This window comes from Chionomys nivalis, chromosome 17 (genome assembly GCF_950005125.1).
Source record: "Chionomys nivalis chromosome 17, mChiNiv1.1, whole genome shotgun sequence".
NCBI lineage: Eukaryota > Metazoa > Chordata > Mammalia > Rodentia > Cricetidae > Chionomys > Chionomys nivalis.
The window spans coordinates 35,653,670-35,673,311 of NC_080102.1; the positions used below are offsets into that span (position 1 = coordinate 35,653,670).

The 19,642-nt window shown below is 41.9% G+C and overlaps 1 protein-coding gene across 6 annotated transcripts in view; it reads right to left on the reverse strand.

Annotated features, from left to right (window-relative positions):
• Positions 1-19,642, reverse strand: part of Tnrc6b (trinucleotide repeat containing adaptor 6B) — a 230,588-nt gene that overhangs the window by 32,980 nt on the left and 177,966 nt on the right. For 3 of the 6 annotated variants that reach the window (XM_057791813.1, XM_057791812.1, XM_057791814.1), the window contains 8 exons: positions 18,407-18,748; positions 13,681-16,023; positions 11,876-12,034; positions 7,444-7,619; positions 4,898-4,972; positions 4,135-4,180; positions 2,679-2,815; positions 1,625-1,795 (listed from right to left, as the gene is read on the reverse strand). In XM_057791813.1, coding sequence (XP_057647796.1) covers positions 1,625-1,795; positions 2,679-2,815; positions 4,135-4,180; positions 4,898-4,972; positions 7,444-7,619; positions 11,876-12,034; positions 13,681-16,023; positions 18,407-18,748 — 3,449 coding nt within the window. The remainder of the gene's footprint in view (positions 1-1,624; positions 1,796-2,678; positions 2,816-4,134; positions 4,181-4,897; positions 4,973-7,443; positions 7,620-11,875; positions 12,035-13,680; positions 16,024-18,406; positions 18,749-19,642) is intronic. The other 3 variants (XM_057791815.1, XM_057791816.1, XM_057791817.1) reach the window with 3 other exon arrangements.

Consider the following 19,642-nt stretch of genomic DNA (forward strand, 5'->3'; position numbering starts at 1 on the left):
ATTATGAAGTAAATGTGACGAACTCCGCATGACACAGTTTGAAACAGAACTGTATTTGGGTAGGATATATGCACCAACCCAATACTGGTAGACTTTGCAGTAATCCACCCAAGACAAGGAATTCCCTTTTTTAAAAGTGCAATGCCAAGCTTGTGACTGGTCTATTAAACTTGAGTTTACCTACTAGTTGCATTAGGTATTTATGTGAGTCTGAAACCACATTTTGTATTTTATATTTTCTATATCTCAATATAAAATAAAAATTCTCAAAACATTGTTTTTCTCTGTTCATGTAAGCAATATAGAGCATTCCCCTTTAGGACACTATAAAACAAACAGGTAAAACACTGAAATTAAAGGAAGAAAACAGAAAAACAGTCTGAGTCCCCCAATCCAGAAATAACTAATCTGAATACATGGGCACAGTATAATGTCCTTTAAGTCTGTACGACAGGCTGTGCACAACTTGCTATGGTGAGTGATCCTGCTTTAATGCCCATGTAAAAGTCATCACATGAAACAGAATGGACTGAACCACACATTGTATAATTCATGTTCCTGGGCTCATCCTGACGTGAAAGGCAGAGAGACAAGTGTGGGGGCACAGAACTATAGCTGGGGAAACACTACTGTCGGGAGTTGTTGCTGTAATAGCATTGGTAGCCCCAGATTCCCGTTGTTTTTTTTTTTTTTTCCATAAAACTACAAGAGCCCCTGGCAGCTTTGCTGTGTGCCCTGCAGGCCTTTGAGTGAGTACGAGTCATCTCAGACGGCCCTGCTAGCTCAGAAGCTAATGTGCGGTCCTTGCTAGGAGGACTAGTTTTGGTGACTGCCAATGCTTGAGCAGAGCCACTCTTCAAAGTTTCACTCCTAAGGCTCTCCTTCTCTATGTGAGTACTGTGGTTTAAATCCTAAAGACAACAGATGGCCAAATTCACAACCACAAGAACCTAGATTTTCTTAACATACTGTAATCCTCAAATGTTTACTCTTAATCTTACTAATTTTGCTACTAATTTTTGGTTAATAGCTATACTAAATTAGAGACCCCAGGAATACTATTTATATATTCTAATGGCTTTTAAAACATTTATTTTTATTTTATGTATGAGTATTCTGCCTGCATGAATGTCTGTGCACCATGTGCATGCCTGGTAACTGCAGAAGCTAGAAGAGGGTATCTGATCCCTGAACAGAAATTATAGGAGGCTGGGAGTTGCCATATGGGTGCTGGAAAAAAAAACCCAGATCCTCTACAAGAACAGCAAGTGCTCTTAAATGCTGTGCCACCTCTCTGGTCAAATATATAATCTAATATTAAAAAGTGGTAAATGTATCACTAGATTATATAAGGTCCCTATAGAATCTCATTCATATTTTCCTAAATCAGTTATAACCAAAAATAAAAAGATAAAAGAAACAGATTTAAAGTAAAATCCATGTTGAGAAACATGAAGAGAGATGGTTTCTACGGGCTAGAAGATGTAAAACCTATACTCAGTATCATTCTGTGCATTCAGTAATCAACAAGTTTCCCAAGACAGACAAATGATGAAATAAACTGAAGACCAGGGCCAAGGTGAGGCCACAGCCAAGCAATTACAAATCTGAGAGGCCTCCTTACTTGTCTAGCAGCGAAGTTTTGGGGGTTGAGCCCTGTGCCGATTGCTCCAAGGCTGACGTTGGGTAGTGTGGAACCAGAGGGAGACAGCTTGTAGCTGGGAGAAGGGGAGAAGGGAGAGCAGGGAGCCTCATCCCCAAGGCACCCATCTTGATTGGAGAAAGGCAAAGTCAGCTGAAAGGTAGTAGGAGTTAGCCAATCACAATGAGTGTTGGTTAGTGAAGCAACAGAATGCAAGAAGGGAAAGAGAGACACACTAGGAATAAACAAAGTAGAGTGGATTAGCAATAACCCAGGATGAAATTTGGATCTGATAATAACCACAGCACTTTGCCCAGCAGACATTACCTGTCATCCTCTTCCTAAGTTAGTAACCCAGTCGGCCCACTGCACCAGGACAAGGGCTGCCACTTTGTCTTTAGGAGTCTAATACTGATTACTCTGGTGGTAGGGCTCTTGAAGCAGAAGTCAGGCAATTGTCCTGTGAATATGATGCCACCTAGACCGGCAACAATATGGGCCTAGATCTCCATGTTTTGGTTTTAAATGTCTTAAGGGGACCAGGAACACTATAAAACAGTATCCTGAATCAAGAAATAATTTCATTTGAAATATTAAAAATCAGAACAAGTGAGTAAAACTTACTTGTTTCAATCAGGAGTGAGAATTTACCTAAGAACAAGCCACTAGGGAAGTGGGAAAGATGGAGAGCTTTTCCAGACCCGACTCCAAGCTTGTAGGAGATACATGTGTTTGTACAAAGCCCAGATTTCATCTGTCGCTGGCACAGCAGCAGGAACAAGAGTGCACAGTAAGCTTATCTCTAAGTGCCCATAACCTCCCTCGGAACTCCATGAATATCTCAAAACTTAGAGCTTCGTCACAACAACAGTACGGACAGATGGCTCTCGTTCCTGCCCAATCACCTGTTGACATCAGCTATTTTCATGTCACCACATTACCACATTAATGCAGGTGATATTCATTTGTCTAGAATTTGCTATCAGAAGACAATAAGAACATAGCAATTCTCATAAACTTAAAGCATGCAGCTCACCTTCTCAAAGTAAGGCCCACTGTCTGCGGTTCCCAAGTCTTTGGAATTAGGTGGACGGAAGCCAGGTCGATCTTTCCTCATGATATCATTGAAATCCCCGAGATTCATTGTTCGTTTGTCCACATCAAATTTCTTATCTGAAAGGACATAAACAATAACTTAAATAAAAAGAATCAATGTCTCCCACGAGAGCCACATGTGATCTGACCACTTGCTCTCTGGGGTCCTGGGGACAAATCCTCTCTATTCTTTGGAATGAGACCAGAATTCTCATTGGTTCACGGCTTGTTCTGCCCTGGAGAACATACGGGTCCACTTTTAGAAATTAAATATAAACCTGCTACACTTGTCTGCCATGGAAGACTCGAGAAGAGCCTTGAGGCAAAACTGACTAAACAATATTCAGATCACGACTGATGTGTTGGATGAATACATCTTAATCATGAAGTCAGGTGTTCTCAGTGAGAGAAGCTGCCTGTTTTGCTTGCTAGCACCTGCTAGATACACGGCTGGAGTTTTACAGTAGTTATAGGAAACAGAAAGATCATAGAGGCACACCTGTTCCCCCAAAATTCAATGTTTAAGAATTTAACACAGTCGATCATGTTAACAGTGTCTGCTTAGCCAGGTCTGCATGTGCAATGATTCTTTCCTTCTCTCTTTCTCAGCTCTAGAAATCTGTTCTATGGCAACATCATCAGGTCACAGCTCAAACACTATTTATCACTGCTATCCATGATTATTTTCTTACTCTTAGTTTAACTCTTTTTTATGTTCCCTGGCGTGAACAAAAGCATTACTGAGAAAATTTCCACAGATGAAGGCTGTCCCTCCATTTGCTCCAGTCACAATGGAGAAGTATGTCAATGATGAAATCCTGGGTACAGAGAGTCATCATAAGGGTCTAGACTAGCAGTACCACAGACATATTAAAATAATCTGAGCCATGTGGTGATAGCACACACCTTTAATCCCAGCACTCAGGAGGCAGAGGCAGGTGGATTTCTTGAGTTCAAAGTCAGCCTGGTCTACAGAGGGAGTTCCAGGACAGCTAAAGCTACACAGAAAAACCCTGTCTCAGAAAAAGAACAAAATAAACAAGACCAAAACCAGTGAAAAACAATCTGGATGCTAATAAGGTATAGTCCAGTCAAGCTTCTATTTTTCATGCAACAATTGCTTCAGGTAGAGCAAGGTTGGCTTTTAAGGCATACAGGCCTTCTTCACAGTTAACCAGTTCACCTAGAACACAGCATTCCTTTACATTCTTCCCTGGCTGTCCAGTTATCTGAATTTTCAACCTTCATATTGTGTCTGGCATGAAATCTAATATAGAGTTAAGCGTTTAGTAAATATCTATCCATCTGATCACCTCAACTCAAGCAGGGCAGGAGAGCCTAAGGGCCTATCATAGCCATGAGTACAAACCGAATCCTATTTGTGGTCTGATACACACCTACAGACAAATCCATTTTGCTGCTTGGGTTATCTTCTGTTTGACTCTGAATAAAACAAAGCACACAAAGTGAGAAACAATTATCAGAGAAGAGGAGTCATTTTTCATGTGAAAGTCACATTAACCACAAGCACCTGGCAAGACTTTCTGCAGTAAACATTAAAACTGGAGCCAAAGACGGTAACATTTCTATCACAATTTGATGGCCATCCATGCTTAATTAAATGTCTAGCATTTAATTCCACATGCAATCAGTCTCAGTACAGCTATGGACAGAGGACTAGTTCACCAACTGCCTGGGGAAATAAACTCATTCTTAAGTACACAGGACCAGATTCCACAAGTGCTAGCCAAATGATGACAGCTTCTTCTTGTGACTTGTCAAGTCATCAATGAACTGTGAAGCCATGCTAAATCATTTGTCCCCACAGTGTTCCCAAGAAACAAGAAAATTAGCGATTCTGCAAGAATTATTCTTTAAGGAGTGAACCCCAGCAGAGTTTCTCTGGTTGTTTTCTTTTTGAAAATAATGATGCAAAGACTGATACAAATGTCATTTAAGTGTCTCCTTTGTCCCCACCTTTCCAAGGAAAATGACACAAAGACAATTCACTTTTAATGTTGTCATATAACACTTAATAAAATAGAAAATAATAATAAATTGCTTACTCCATATTTAAATCTGTAATTTTGTAGTGGTCCTTAAATTTATACTAAGCCTGAAATTTGGGATATGTTTACACATGAGAAAAATGAAACCTACCAGCAATCCCATATTTGAAAATTGTTTGGCAAGAGGATTCATCCAGGAATCATTGTTTCCTCCTTTTAGCGAGCACTACAGGAATGAAACATAATCTCAGTCACAGAGCTTATCACAGTCTCCCAAGATACACCTACACTGAAAATGCAGAGCCAAGAGTCAACCTTTCTGAACCTAATGCTTGTCATTTTGGTATCTTACTGGTTACTCTAGGTTCAGCCATTTTACTTTTCAGTTCAGCTTGTACTCCTACTCATCAGTGAACTGGAAAACGAAGTTTATTCTTTACATGGAAAGAGTCAGTATCAAACTGTGTATAATGTTAACCTCTGCATGCCACCATGGCCACTTCCAGGAAGATGCTCTCTTGTAACCCCAGCAGGACTCTATTGGGGAAAAACTGCTACTGGTGAATGGTGTTTGGAAAGTCTGTTTCAGCTGGACATCACTCTCCGTGTGGAAGTTCTAGGGAGTTTTTTTTTTTTTAAAGATTTATTTATTTATTATGTATACAACATTCTGCCTCGATGTATGCCCACACGCCAGAGGAGGGTGCCAGATCTCATTACAGATAGTTGTGAGCCATCATGTGGTTGCTGGGAATTGAACTCAGGACCTCTGGAAGAGCAGCCAGTGCTCTTAACCGCTGAGCCATCTCTCCAGCCCTCTAGGGAGTTCTTTATCTGGTTCACAGCATAAGGGTCACAGGTTCTCAGTGGGAAAGAGGCCTGGACAAAGACACTATCCTTGAGCTCCAGGCACAATGGAAGGCATGGTAAGTCTGTATGACTCTTAGGATGCTCTGGTTTCTCCATCTGCTCCATTCCCATTCCTGTGGGAATGGAGGCAGGGATTTGTGGGATGGGGTTGGTGGGATGGGGTTTGGGCTTTGTGTAGTTGTGCATTCTACAGGTAAAACATGTGCTATGTATATTATAATTTGTATTATTGTTGCTGTTATTTGAAATAGGATGTCCTTAATCTCACTATGTAACCTAGGATAACCTTGAACCTAGGATAACCTGTCTTCAGCGGCTCTGACTGCAGATATGTGCCACCACATTGGGTTCAAGCTATATATTTTTAAAGTAATGAGATACTTATATTTAGCCAAGATATTCTTCTTTAAAAAAAAAAAGTCCCTCTGAAGGAAGGAGACAGTGAATTTACTAGTGCAGAAATTTCAGCTTTAAGAAGGAAATAATTCTGTGAGAATAGACTTAATGTCACTGAACTGCATACTTAAAAATGGTTAATATGACAATTTTACATTATGTTTATTTTATTACACTTAAAAACTATCCTTAGTAAGAATCACTGGCATCAGAGTCGAAACATTCAATTCCCAAGTAAATCTTGGTTGCCACCTGAGTGGGAGGATTTAATCAGGATCTTTCACTCAGTCTGGATCCATTGTTAATTTGTAAAAAGACTGACAAGGCAGACCAGACAACATGAGAGTACCAAGATGCTGAGCAGCATAGTGCAATTTCTTTAGTGACTAGAGTAAGGATAGTCAGTCCTTAAGGAAGGGAAACCCAGGAAGAACTGCTTCAACTAATGTCTCCAACAGAAACCAACCGTTCCATGCTACAGAAGAAAGTTAGGGTACTGAAATCCCCAGCTTCAGGCCAAGGGGTGAAGGCTACCTGAAGGACTCTTGAGGGAGTATGAGGATCTGAAGGCCAAGAGGATATTGACTAGGAAGCATAGTCACAGGGTAGCAGGGAGTTTCAGGGTGAAATTATGTATATGGGTGTGTATTCCTTATTTCTACTGTGTGTGTGTGTGTGTGTGTGTGTGTGTGTGTGTGTGTGTGTAAAAGAGAAGGTTACAGTGAAAAGAGAGAGTGGTTCAGGTGCAGAGATTATGGCTGCAGATGCAATACCAGCATCCTATACAAAAGCAACAGCAGAGTGCTTGCCTAGCACTAGCAGGTCTCTGGGCTCCATTCCCAGGACTGTAAGATAATAATAAAATCATGATAATACAAGACGAAAACTGGTTGTTATATGGAAAGTGAGGTGTTTGGAAGGCACAGAATAGGAGGAAAGCATTTAGTTATGGTAGTGCTAAAAACTGGGCTGGCTTACATTTTACTGAAGGAAGGGCTCTGGGCCTTGGGATGAATCAGGTAAAATCAAGATCCACTGATCACCATGGGAAAGCCATTATTATATCTTCCTTTGGTGTCTTTTCTACATTTTCATGGAGATTTACCCATAGGACTTCCTTGTCGTTAATTGCAAAAGCACAAAGCATTTTTAAAGCAGGCCTCAGGAACTTAAAATAAATTATTATCACATGAAAACCAAAACTCAATTACCTCTACTTTACAAAGTTTATTTTACCCACAGTGCCAACTCTATAGTTCAAGATTTCAAGGCCATGAGATAGGAAGATGAGGGATATCGGGGAAGTAGTTATTAATTTATAAAGAAATACTTTCCCCTTTATTTAGGATCTCAGTGACGCCAACTGTCTCATACCCTCCATCAACAATTCTAGGAATGAATAAGCAAGCTGAAGCATTTCTGAAGCACTACCTTCATCTGTTTCTTTCCTCCTTGTCCCCAGCTTGCTGAGTTGTGGGAGGAAGTGCTTCCCTGAGAGCCGGCGGTGTTCCAGACTCCTCCATCCTCCTCCTCTTCCCAGCTAGGGTGGCGAGTGCCTGTGACCGGACCATCACTCTCGCCCCAGCCGTCTTGCATAGATTTGGAATCTTAAGGAAAGAGTGAGTCAATTCTTTGAAGATCATGTGACAAAACTAGAGCCATTCCTAGCAACGCAGCAATTTAATATTCTCGCAGTTCTGTCTGCTCTATCAACATGGTAAGACAAATGCATTATACTTTTTTTTTTTTTTTTTTTTTTTTTTGGATTTTTCGAGACAGGATTTCTCTGTAGCTTTGGGTTCCTGTCCTGGAACTAGCTCTTGTAGACCAGGACTGGCCTTGAACTCACAGAGATCCGCTTGCCTCTGCCTCCCAAGTGCTGGGATTAAAGGCATGCGCCACCACTGCCCGGCTTAAATGCATTATACTTAAAGCAGACAACAAACCTTACAATCAAGATCTTTTGACTACTTCTATGGATCTTCCTGAAACCAGGGAGACAGTAATTTCAAAACTAAAAAGAACTCATCACCATTATAAGAAATTTCAGAACTGGGTGGTGGTGCATACTTGCAATCCCACCACTTGGGAAACTGAGGCAGGAAGGTTACCAGGAGTTTGAGGCCAACATGAACTACTTCAGACACTATCCTAAACAAATCAGCAGAAGGTATGTGTGTAGAGAGTGAACATGAATATGAATTTCACACCTCACTGAGAAGAAACTGGTCTCTCTTAATGAGCATGGCTGCGGAAGTCAAGTACTTCTTTGTTTACACTACCAAACATAGGCATTTCAAATAGGCATGCCAAATAAACAGTTGTCTAACTTGTTTGGGATGAGGCCAAAATAAGAATGGGAACAAAAAACACAAGGCCATGAAAACTTGAAGCTTATTAGGTCCACAACTGTAACTGAAATGCATTAGCTGAGGAGGATCCTAGATGTGGCTTCAGTCAGAAATGAGAAAATGTAGAAGACAGAACAGGAGAAGAAAAAAAAAAGATGGGCTATCCAGAGAGGAGGGCACTGGACACCAGTCTCCAGTCTGTTCTACTACCATACCCTTTTTTGTTAATTGTTAATTAACCAAATATTGTTAATATGAAGCTTGTAAGAAAACATTCATTTCCCTCCAAAACTACTGTATAGAACTGGATTTGCTTCTTCAAGTGAAGTAGGGAGTTGGGAAATGGATCTTTTTTGTACTTTTTCCAGAGATAGCTGCTATCCTGAGACCAGGCCTATGAGAGTCAAGTAAGTTCTGACTTGCAAAGCACATGGCGCTGGCTCTTATAATTGTTGCATGCCATGCCATAGCAGGTCCAAGTGAATGCTATAACTCTCTCATGGAATTCATCCTAGCCACACAAAGTGATCTTCTGGTGGAAGAGCAATTGGTAGGACTGTTACTCAAAGTATTGACAGTCAGATGGTATAAGGGGTTACAATTTTATATATCACATATATATATATATATATAATAAACTTAGGTTTATATCACCTACTAATAAGCAATAGGAATTTAAAACCAAATATATATAGCATATTGATGATCTCTTTATAAAAATGAGTTGTGAGAGATGGCAGTGACTGCTATTTCAGCAGACCCAGGTTCAGTTCCTAGTTCACAACTGTCTGTAACTCCAGTTCCAGGGAATACAATGCCTCTGAGGGCACTGCATGCTGTGTAGCACATATATACATGTAGGCAAAACACTCATACACATAAAATAATAAATAATAAAAGTTAAGAAAATGGGAAGCCAAGTGATTGATTCTTTCAGAGGAAAGCTGAACATTTAACAAATGTTTTGCATAAAAAAAGGGACTGGGGCCAGGCGATGGTGGTGCAAGCCTTTAATCCCAGCACTGGGGAGGCAGAGGCAGGCGGATCTCTGTGAGTTTGAGGCCAGCCTGGTCTACAAGAGCTAGGTCCAGGACTGGCTCCAAAGCAACACAGAGAAACCCTGTCTCAAAAAACCAAAAAAGCAGGGTCAATGGTAAAGGTACTTGCTACCAAGCCTGACAATCTGATTTGTTCCCTGGAATCTCAATGATTTTTAATCATTTTTTCTTTTTCAAAACAGGGTTTATCTGTGTAGCTTTGGAGCCTGTCCTGGCACTAGCTCTGCAGACCAGGCCTGCTTCTGCCTCCTGAGTGCTGCGATTAAATAAAGGCATGAGTCACCACAGCCCGGCTCAATGTTTTTTAAAAGTAGAGAATCAACTCCCAAAACTATCTTCTGACCTCCTACACACACACACATACACACACACACACACACACACACACACACACACTCTCTCTCTCTCTCTTTAGTAAGAGTGAGTCTCAGGCTATAGCTAAGTGGTAGGGCACTTGCCTAGCTCAGGGTTTCTCTATAGCCTTGGCTGTCCCGCAGCTCCACCCGCTTCTGCTTCCCGAGTGCTGGGATTAAAGGTGTTTGCCATCACCATCTGGCTAAGCATCTGATTCTTAATTATGGGACTCAGTACCAAGTGTAAGGCATTTTTGACTGTGGAAGATCACACCTTGCCAGTGTCAGCTGAATGACTTACTCCTTCCTCTAAGCATTAGACATTCAAATCATCCAGAGAAAGGACATGAGCTACAAATGATCCTGACGAACAGAACGTATTACAGAACACAGGGAAAATGACAGATCTGTGGTAGAGGATAGTGATTCTGAAGCTGAGAAAGGCCCACAAAAATCCTTCATTCCTGCTAAACAATCTGTGTCAGGCCTCGTAAGCAATCTGAATCTATTTCAAGTTAACTAGATCCTATGTCCCATGATAACAAAACTGACTTCACAATGGAAATCTGAGAACAAGGTCTTCAGAAAACTCCAGAAGTCTATGAAATGGAGTAGATCAAGACTTTTAAAATATAACAAAGTCCCATAGGCATGGTTGTGAATTCTAGATTAAATCTAATATATTCCTCACAGAGTCCTGGGTATCATGGATATACTTATCCTTTTTCTTATCTTGAGCATTCCATAAAATTACAGTATTTAATCAAAAACCTTAACCTTTAAGCCTGTTATACCATAGGAAAGAGATGTTGTTACATATTTATTTGATCAGAACTAATGCTGAACTTTTGTGTTTTGTTTTTCATTTGAGACAAAGTTTCTCTCTGTAGCCTGGCTGTCCTCGAACTCTTTGTAGACCAGGCTGGCCCCGAACTCACAGAGATCCTCCTTTCTCTGTCTCCTGAGGGCTATGATTAATGAATGTGCCACCACTGCCTGGCTGTAACATGTTTAAGAAAGTTGCAGTCAAGTAGAATGTGCACATGATACTAAATTCTCAATTTAATCAAAGAACAGTATGCAGATTACAGTGACTACAAATTGCCAGTTACATCAAGGGTAGCTTACTTTTCATTTAAAAACCTGAAGACATTTTTGTCAGATAAAAAAAAAAAATCCATGGGGGCTGGAGAGATGGCTCAGAGGTTAAGATCATTGCCTGCTCTTCCAAAGGTCCTGAGTTCAATTCCCAGCAACCACATGGTGGCTCACACCCATCTGTAATGAGGTCTGGTGCCTTCTTCTGGCCAGCAGGCATACACAGACAGAATATTGTATAGATAATAAATAAATAAATATTTAAAAAAAATCCAACACAACCAACCAAACATAAAAACCAACCAACCAAACAATCTCCCCACTTAAAATTCTCTTATGTAAGCAGATGACTGATAAATCATGTCTTAATTATATGAAAAAAAAGGGAGGAGAAACAAAGTAGTTACAATGACCATATTTACATTTCTGGGTAAAAATACACAATATTACAAATTATAGTTCTAGATACTAAATCTGTTCTGTTTCTTTTTCCTTACATTCATTTACTGTTTGTGGGTCATGTGCATGTAGATGTTGTCAAAGGACAACTTGTTAAGTTGGTCTCTTCTACAATGTGGGTTTAGGGAACAAACCTAGTTACACATGAGGACAAGTGCTTGAAGAGCCTGCATTTGTTTTTATTGTGTTATATTTTATTTTTTGAGGCAGGGTCTCACCATGAGCCCTGCTGTCCTGGGACTCACAATGTAGACCAGGCTGGGCTTGAACTCACTCACAGAAACCAACCTGCCTGCTTCTGCCTTCTGAGTGCTAGCATTAAAGGTGTGTACCACCATGCCTGGCCATTCATTTGCTTTTAAGGCAATGACATAAATGACTTTTAGCTCACTATAAACATCTGAACACATGCCAGCAACGTTCACTATTTGCTGCTATTTAATATTATAGGTTTTGAATTGTATTGACTCAGCACTTGAAATAAAACAGCCCTCACCAAAATGCCTTATTTCCTAATTAATAAGGAACTCCTCAAATTACTTACTGGGTTTCATGGCACTGGGAGCGCTGGCAGGTGTGCTTCCCCAGCCTGTGGTCGATGCTCCTGCATCATCCATCTCTCCCCACCCAGGACTGCTTTCATTTGGCTCACCCCAGGCTGAAGTCCCGTTATCTGGAGCTGGTGGTGTGCTTTTGCTCCAGACTGAAAAAAATAAAAATAAAAATGTGTATCTCTAAGTATCCATTGAATACTTAACATCCAGTGGAGGTGAAGTGGGCTAAGTCAGTTATATTATCTTGGCATAGATAAATTCAAACTTCATGGAGGGCATCTGATAAAGTCACTTTTTTCAAAGGTCTAATGTAGATGACTCCTGACCCAGAAACTCCACTACCAGAAAAATTTGCCCTAGATATATGTACTAAAGTGATGAAATAACATGTACAACAGTGTTCACTGCATTAACTCTAGAAAAAAATTGGAAGCAATTTAAGTATTAGAAGGAGATAGGTTCTATCAAATGTGGGTAGTATGTTACTAAAATATCTACCAGATGGGACAGGTTAGACAAATACTGGGCTCATAAAATGAGCACTACATATAAATCAATTAAGAGAAAGAACTGTATTGCTATATATAGGACATAGCTACAGGAATATTGCCTGCCTACCCAGGATCCAATCTCAGGATTCCTGCCTCTTCCCCTCAAAAAGCCCACATTAAAAAACAAAACAAAACAAAACAAACAAACACACACACAAAACATGAATACTACAGAAATGTAATTCCTTCCCTGTTTAAAAAAAAAATTAAAGCTTAGGTATATTTGTAATAGTTAAGAGCAAGATTTATGAATGAAACAAATTCTAAGAGATTACAGTGAGAAACCCAAGAGGCTAAGATTCTCTCATTTATGGTGTCTTTTGCTTTTCTGTACAGCAAGTGTGATTGTAGAGAAGTTAAAGAGTAATCTTTTATTTCTGTCCTCATTTTTAATTCTTAAAAAAAGAACTAGTTAAAAGCAGTCACTTTAAATGATAATTAGTGTTACTAATGGCATTTACTTAAAAACTAGGTACTGGGAAACTAAACATTATGGCTGATTTTAACTAAAAACAAAAACAAACAAGGTGCATTTTCTAAATTGGTAAGTTTTTTAAAGGGACATTCAGGCCAAACTGAGAACAGAATTAAGATACTACAGCCAACCATTAAGTTACCTGGAAGGAAGTGAGAATTTCACTTAGGACAGAGTGCTTGCTTAGCATGCACAAATCTCAGGTTCTGAGCCCCAGCACCATAAAAATTAATAAATTTGGAGACCCCAGCTGTCCAGATACCAGCTGTGATACAGCATTGTGAAGGCTCCTGGGAGAACACCACAGAGTACTCTCCTTTGCTGGGGAAAAAGAAGCACACAGGGTGGGTTCAAGTAGAGTCAGGAAGGAAAGAAATAAGGTCACTTTCTTCATTAGTTCTTAAATGGGGACCTAGCCAGGTGGTGGTGGCATAAGCTTTTAATCCCAGCACTTATGAGGCAGAGGCAGGTGGATCTCTGTGAGTTCGATGCCAGCCTGGTCTATAGAGCTAGTTCCCAGCCAGGGCTACACAGAAAACCTTGTCTGAAAAAACCAATAATAATTGCTTTTCCTTGTATCAAGAAAGACCCCTGTAATGTACTAGAGCAGATGCCATCTCTAGTGCCCTACAGAAAGAGAGTCTCAGAACAACAAAGCTGGAACTGAAGGAATAATCCTCAGAGTAAGTTAAATAGATGTACCACAACAGATAGTGGACTAGGATTTCTTTTCTTTACTAAAACCTTTGAGAAAAGAGTGGGTGCCTACCTGATGCTGATTTTCCGGTCATAGGGGTAGGCAAGTTTGGTTCTCGAGGCGGTGGGCCCCCTTGGGAATTCTTATCCCATAGGTTCACATTCTTGTAGTTATAGCTGTTAGGGTCTCCCCAAGCTGAAGTGCCATCATCGATGTCCATTTTTCGACTAATTGACTGTGGGGATGGCTCCTCCCAACCACTGGGCTCATCATCCTTAGGGGTTGCAGGCTGGGGCCCACTGCTCCAGTTGGAATTAGAAGGTCGAACACTGCCTGGAGGTGGTGGGGGTGGGCCTCCCCATGAACTGGAAGCCTCTGGTTGTGGTGGTGGCGGCGGCTGCTGCTGCTGTTGGTGTTGTTTATTCCATGAATTGGGCTGTCTGCCTGTTTCATTCCATGCAGGGGATCTTTTGCAATCTTCCCACCCACCTTTTGAAGCTAGGTTTGCATTCCCACCATTACCCCAAGTTCCAATTTCATTCTGCCCTCCTTCACCCCATCCAGGCACAGGTTTACTTGTAGAACTTTCCCAGTTGTTATTTTTCACTTGATCAACCTCCTCGCCCCAACCATTCTTCCCAGAAGTCCATCCTTGGTTGGGCTGACGCCCACCTCCCCACCCCTGATCCTTGCAGGAACTCTCATTCCAAGAGGAAGGTGTCTTTTCATCTGCTCGTCCTCCTCCCCAGTTAGAAGAGCTGTTGTTCTTATAGTCATTCCAGCCTCCTGTGCTCTTGGGGTCCTTCCACTCGGTCGAGGCTGAGAGCTCCCCCCATCCAGACTTCATTTGATTGCTTTGGCTGGGTGCATCTCCCCAGCCCCCTGAGTTCTTGGTCTGTGTGGCAGCGCTCTCCCACCCCTCAGTTCCTTTGTCAGATTTCCCCTCAGGCCTTGGCACCTCTTCAATATCCCACACTGTGTCCTGCTTAATTTGAGTTTGGCCCCAGCCAGTGTTTGAGAGCACCCTAGGGTCCAAATCAGTTCGGCTCAAAAGAGTCTGCAAGACAGCCTGGCAATCAGGATGTGTGGGCCTGTATGACCGACGGCCAGAATTATGACTGTCGCTACTTCCTGCTTTGTGGTTGCTTCCAGTGCTTTGACCTCCAACTTCACTTCCTGCGGAGCTGGAAGACCTTCCCCAACAGGGAGCCTGGGCATTGCCTTGGTTTTCAGGGAGGGGGTGGCCCTTTTGATTGTCCCATGCTCCAGTGCTAGAATTTGGTTGGTTTGGACCACTCCATTCTCCAATTTTCAACTCATCAGACCCAGTCGGCTGTTTCCATTCTCCCTGAGAGACCCCAGATGTCATTTTGTTCCCTTCACCCCATTTGTTGTCGTTAGAGTCCTGAGGGCCAAAGTTCCAGGACCCACCCGTAGACCTGTTATTGTTGTCCCAAGAGTCATTTTTTGACCCAGTTGATTTTGGAACAGAAGCTCCTTTCCAGGAGTCCTCTCTGTCTTTTCCATTGTTCCCATTATTTCCAGAATTGCTTTGTCCAGAGACTGTGTCAGTTCCAGAAGGCCCCCTAGCTGCACCCCAAGACCCAACACTCCCAGTCTTTCGATCTCCAGTGCTTTGTGAAGGGGCATCAGTGCTCCTGGAGGTGTTCCCCAAGCCCATCCCAAAGGGCATTCCCTTATTTTCCATGGGGTTTGGTGAACTTAAGTTCAAGGAGTTAGTGTTTCCATTTTTTGGTCCATCAGTGTTATGAATTTGAGCCTGTTCTCTGCCAGAGACAACAAAATTAACACCCGCATTTTCCATCTTTGACTGCTGTTCCCTGGATGCCTGACTTACTGTGCTCACTTGTGCACCGGAATTACTATTTTCTGCTTCCAATGCCCCTTTCCTAGAAGTTCCTTCTTGGACCAATGCTGGCCAGGCAGATGGGTTGCTATTTGGGTTAAAGTTGCTGAAGCCAGAGCCAGGTCCAATTCTATCTTGACCACTCACATTCCTCCAGTTTCCTAGTCCATTGTTGCTGTCTGAAGTAGAGTTGGAAGATTGAACAGATTTAGCCTTAGGGTCAGACTTCCACACCCCAAGATTACATTCGTTCCCGGAACTTGTAGCCTGGCACTGGCTCCCTTTGCCTTTGTTACTAGTGGTGCTTCCTGGCAGAGCACTCTTCTCAGAGCCAGGGTTCGAGGCACTGTTGTTATCGGTGGTGTTTTCGGAAGAAGATTCAGTGTCTTTGCTGGCAATACAAGGCCACTCTTCCATGTCAGACCCGTCTACAATCACCTTGTCCCAGATGTGAATTGGGTTGGGGGAGGCGCCGTTGTTGGAGGAGGCTCCCGGACCCCAAGTGGAATTTGCATAATTTGAAGCAGCAGCACCTCCAAGGGTTGACTCTGGGAAAGAGACCATCTGTCACCCATAAGCTATTCATACATCACCATCAATACCTGGGGTTCTGACAGTCCCAAGAGAGCTCCCCGCATCTTTCCTAGACTGGCTTGTTCACCTGGTAAGTCTTCCTATATGATTTTAACACAGCATCTAGAGTCACCTTTTTATGTAGGTATGGGTGTGTGCATAATGTGAGCATGGCATGGTGCCAGTGTGAAAGTCAAAGGGTAAATTAGCTGGGATTCGTTTTCTCCTTTTACCATGTGGGTTCTAGGGACTGAACTCAGGTCATCTGGTCTTTATGCGCTGAGCTATGAGAATATGCTGGAGTTTCCCCTGTCACTGGCTACTGCTGTATGTACTAGTCCATACCACCTCTCAAAGTTACCTACTTTACCACTCCTGCTAACACAGAGTGTTTTTCTTGTATCCTAAGAAAATGCAGCAGACCTAAGCGTGCTGTATTTCTTCAATCTATTCTAACACTTGTGGCTGGAGTGGTTTTCTAAAACACCTTTTTGGTTCTCTCAGTGCTCTCTGAGAGCTTTCAACAATTACTTAATGCACAGAAAGGTAAAACCCCTCAGATGGCTTCACCAAGATAGATGTTCTAGGGCCAATCAGTCCTCCTAGTTACATCCTTTACAATGTCCCACAAAGATGCCTACAGTGCATAAACACACCTCTGACCCCAGCACCACTCTAGGCTGGACCTACTGTTTTCTCCTCCCAGATCTGCACAGTGAGACTGATTCATCTTTATGGATATTCTTCAAGTGCCACTCCATCTGTGGAGCCCCTTCCCAAGCTTGCCACCTGAAAAATCATCTTTCTTCAGCAAGGGACATTTTCCTCAGTGTGGTAGCCCTGTTTACATCTTTGCTTTCCTACACTAGTCTTTCCATGAAAGCCTATGTTGCTAACGTGGAGATTCTATACAGTGGCCTGTGCGTTCTGCTCTATAAGCCTCTGCTGAATGATGACTGTCCCCAAGCTAGCTGCTGAGATATAGGAGTCTGGATCAGACAGGTTCAGACTCCCAAGGAGAGTAATCTGGTGAATCAGATTATTGCTCACCTCATGTTTCAGTAGAATGTACCATATCTAGTGGGGTGGGGGGAATAATGTTTATAATGAATTTTTTTCTAAACTAATTTTTTCATTAACCAAGCAGTTTTCAATTACTATGGACCAAAAATAACACCACCTAAAACATTTTAGCCCAGTGGCAGTGTTGCACACCTTTTATCCCAGCACAGGGAGGTAGAGGCAGGTGGATCTCTGAGTTTGAGGTCTGCTTGGTCTACAAAGCAAATATTAGGACAGCCATGGCTACAGAGAAACCCTGTCACTATGTTGTGTGTGTGTGTAAGTCTGTGTGTGCATCTGTGTATGTGTACATAAAATTTTAATTATTTATATGTATATATATAATTTTTTATTATCTATAATTATAATTATCATATACACATACATACTAAAATGAGGACGCACAGAATCTTAACACTTTGAGACTGTGCTGGTCTTGCCTATGCTTAATGATATTCAAAGTTTAGGGTTCTTCAAAATTTTTTAAAGTTACCTTCATTTACTTATTTGTATGTGTGCTAAGATGCACATATGGAGGTCAGAGGACAATCTTTGGGAGTCAGTTCTTTTCACTATGTGGATAGAGCCTAAAGATGGAACTCAGGCTACTGAGCTTGGTGGCAACCATCTTTACCTGCTGTGTTCTCTCTCTCTAGCTCAAACACTAAATTTAAAAATAATCTAAAAAGACACATTAATTTTTTTTAAAGAAACTGGAAACTCTTTACTATTTATTGACATAATCCTTATTAAAAACTCTTGGTGGTACATGTTCTAATGAAGCTGAGGCAGGAGGATCATGAGTCTGACACCAACCTGGGCTATATCAGGGATCCTCAAAACTTCTAACGGAACTCTTGAAGGAAAGCTCTCTCACATCTATATTACAGTCTTAACAAAACACTGACTTAACAGGAAAAAAAAACAAACCCCTACTTAAAAACTATGTAATTGTATATCTGGTATTCTCTCCAGATTCTATACAACAACCTATGTGATCATTCTGGAAGTATAAGATTCTGGAAGATTTAGAAGAAGCCCCATATAAGTCTCACTTCCTGAACATAGCTGGGGAACTACATACCCTAGGAGATAAAGCATGATCTTATTCTTTCATGCCAAGACACCACAACCCAATTTCAGAGAACTGCTCATGCACATTTTATGCTGGGATCCTCTCCCATCTTTTGCATAATACAGTCTACATCAACAATGATTTTCATGGAATTGTTATCAGGAAATAAGCACAGAAAATGCTTTCCCTCTCTCTGAAGCTGGCCCCAGTGTCCGTCTTACCTGGTGCAGTCCCACTCTCGTTCTGCAGCAGCGTTCCTGTCACTTGTGCGTTGTTTGGGTTTGCTCCAGGTGCTGTGCAGGGAGGAGGCCCTGCTCCACCCCCAAGGAGCATGCAGGACGGTGGAGGGGGCTGCCCACGTTTTAGTAACACTTTGTGGTCCTGCTGGCAACGGAATCGCGGTGGCACCTCCCGAGGCATGTAGCGGGCGGCGCTTGGCGGTTGTCCGTTCGGCACTGCCACCCTTTTGGCATTGTTGCCACCATTGACTGGTGGCGATGGAGAGCTGCCAATTGGGCTGGCGGCCGTTGGTTGGCTTAAACTTGGTTTCGTCACTTCGGGCACTGAAAGACAGGAGTTGGGAAAGTCTTTGAAATTAAATCTATTTTTCTAAAGTCTGTTTTTAAGAAAGTTTGCAGAAGACTATTCTAACAAGGCAAATCTATCGCTCTGTTCTGAAGGGATTGCCTTTTCAAATTCCTGCCAGGATGTTTACTAAGTAGGAGTGGTGGCAGCAGGTGACAGTAACAAAGAATCAAAAACAGTACATTCCATCAATTAAGTGGGGAAATGGTTGTGCCTAAGTCCTCAGTAGCCCAAGACCTTCCCTTCCTCCAATTTCTCAAGGAAAGGAAATTTATTACTTCCATTTACTTATTCTGTGTGTACACATGCTATGGTAAGCAAGTGGAAGCCAAAGGACAATTAGAGGGAGGTGGGTCTTTCTATCATATGGGTTCCAGGACTGAAACTTAGGTTGTCAGGCTTGGCAGCAACTCCCTGAGCTACCTTGAGGACAATCAACCCACTTCTTTGAAGACCTCTGTGAACTTTTCTGAAGCTCCTGACTAGGCAAGTGAAGCACGCTTTACGCATACTCCTGCAATATAGTGATTACATCCGGTCTCGCTCTCACTGGCCGTAAGTCCCTCAAGAATAGAAACCATCATTCATTCTCCTCCCTGTAGGACAGGCACCTACAGAGAACTACAGACCTAGAGAATCACAAAATTCCACTTGCCTTTGGTTCCTACAGCCACCTGGATGCAAAGGCTTATTGGTGACTGTTTATATAACAGGAACATTAGAAATCTTTTAGCTTTTATTTTAGAAAATCTGTTTTAGCTTTTTCATTGATATAAAATGTTAAACAGCATAGAAATATGCACAGCAACCATCAAATTACTACCCCTGCTGGACCTGCTGCTTCCTACCTCAACCCTGCCGACAGGTTCCTA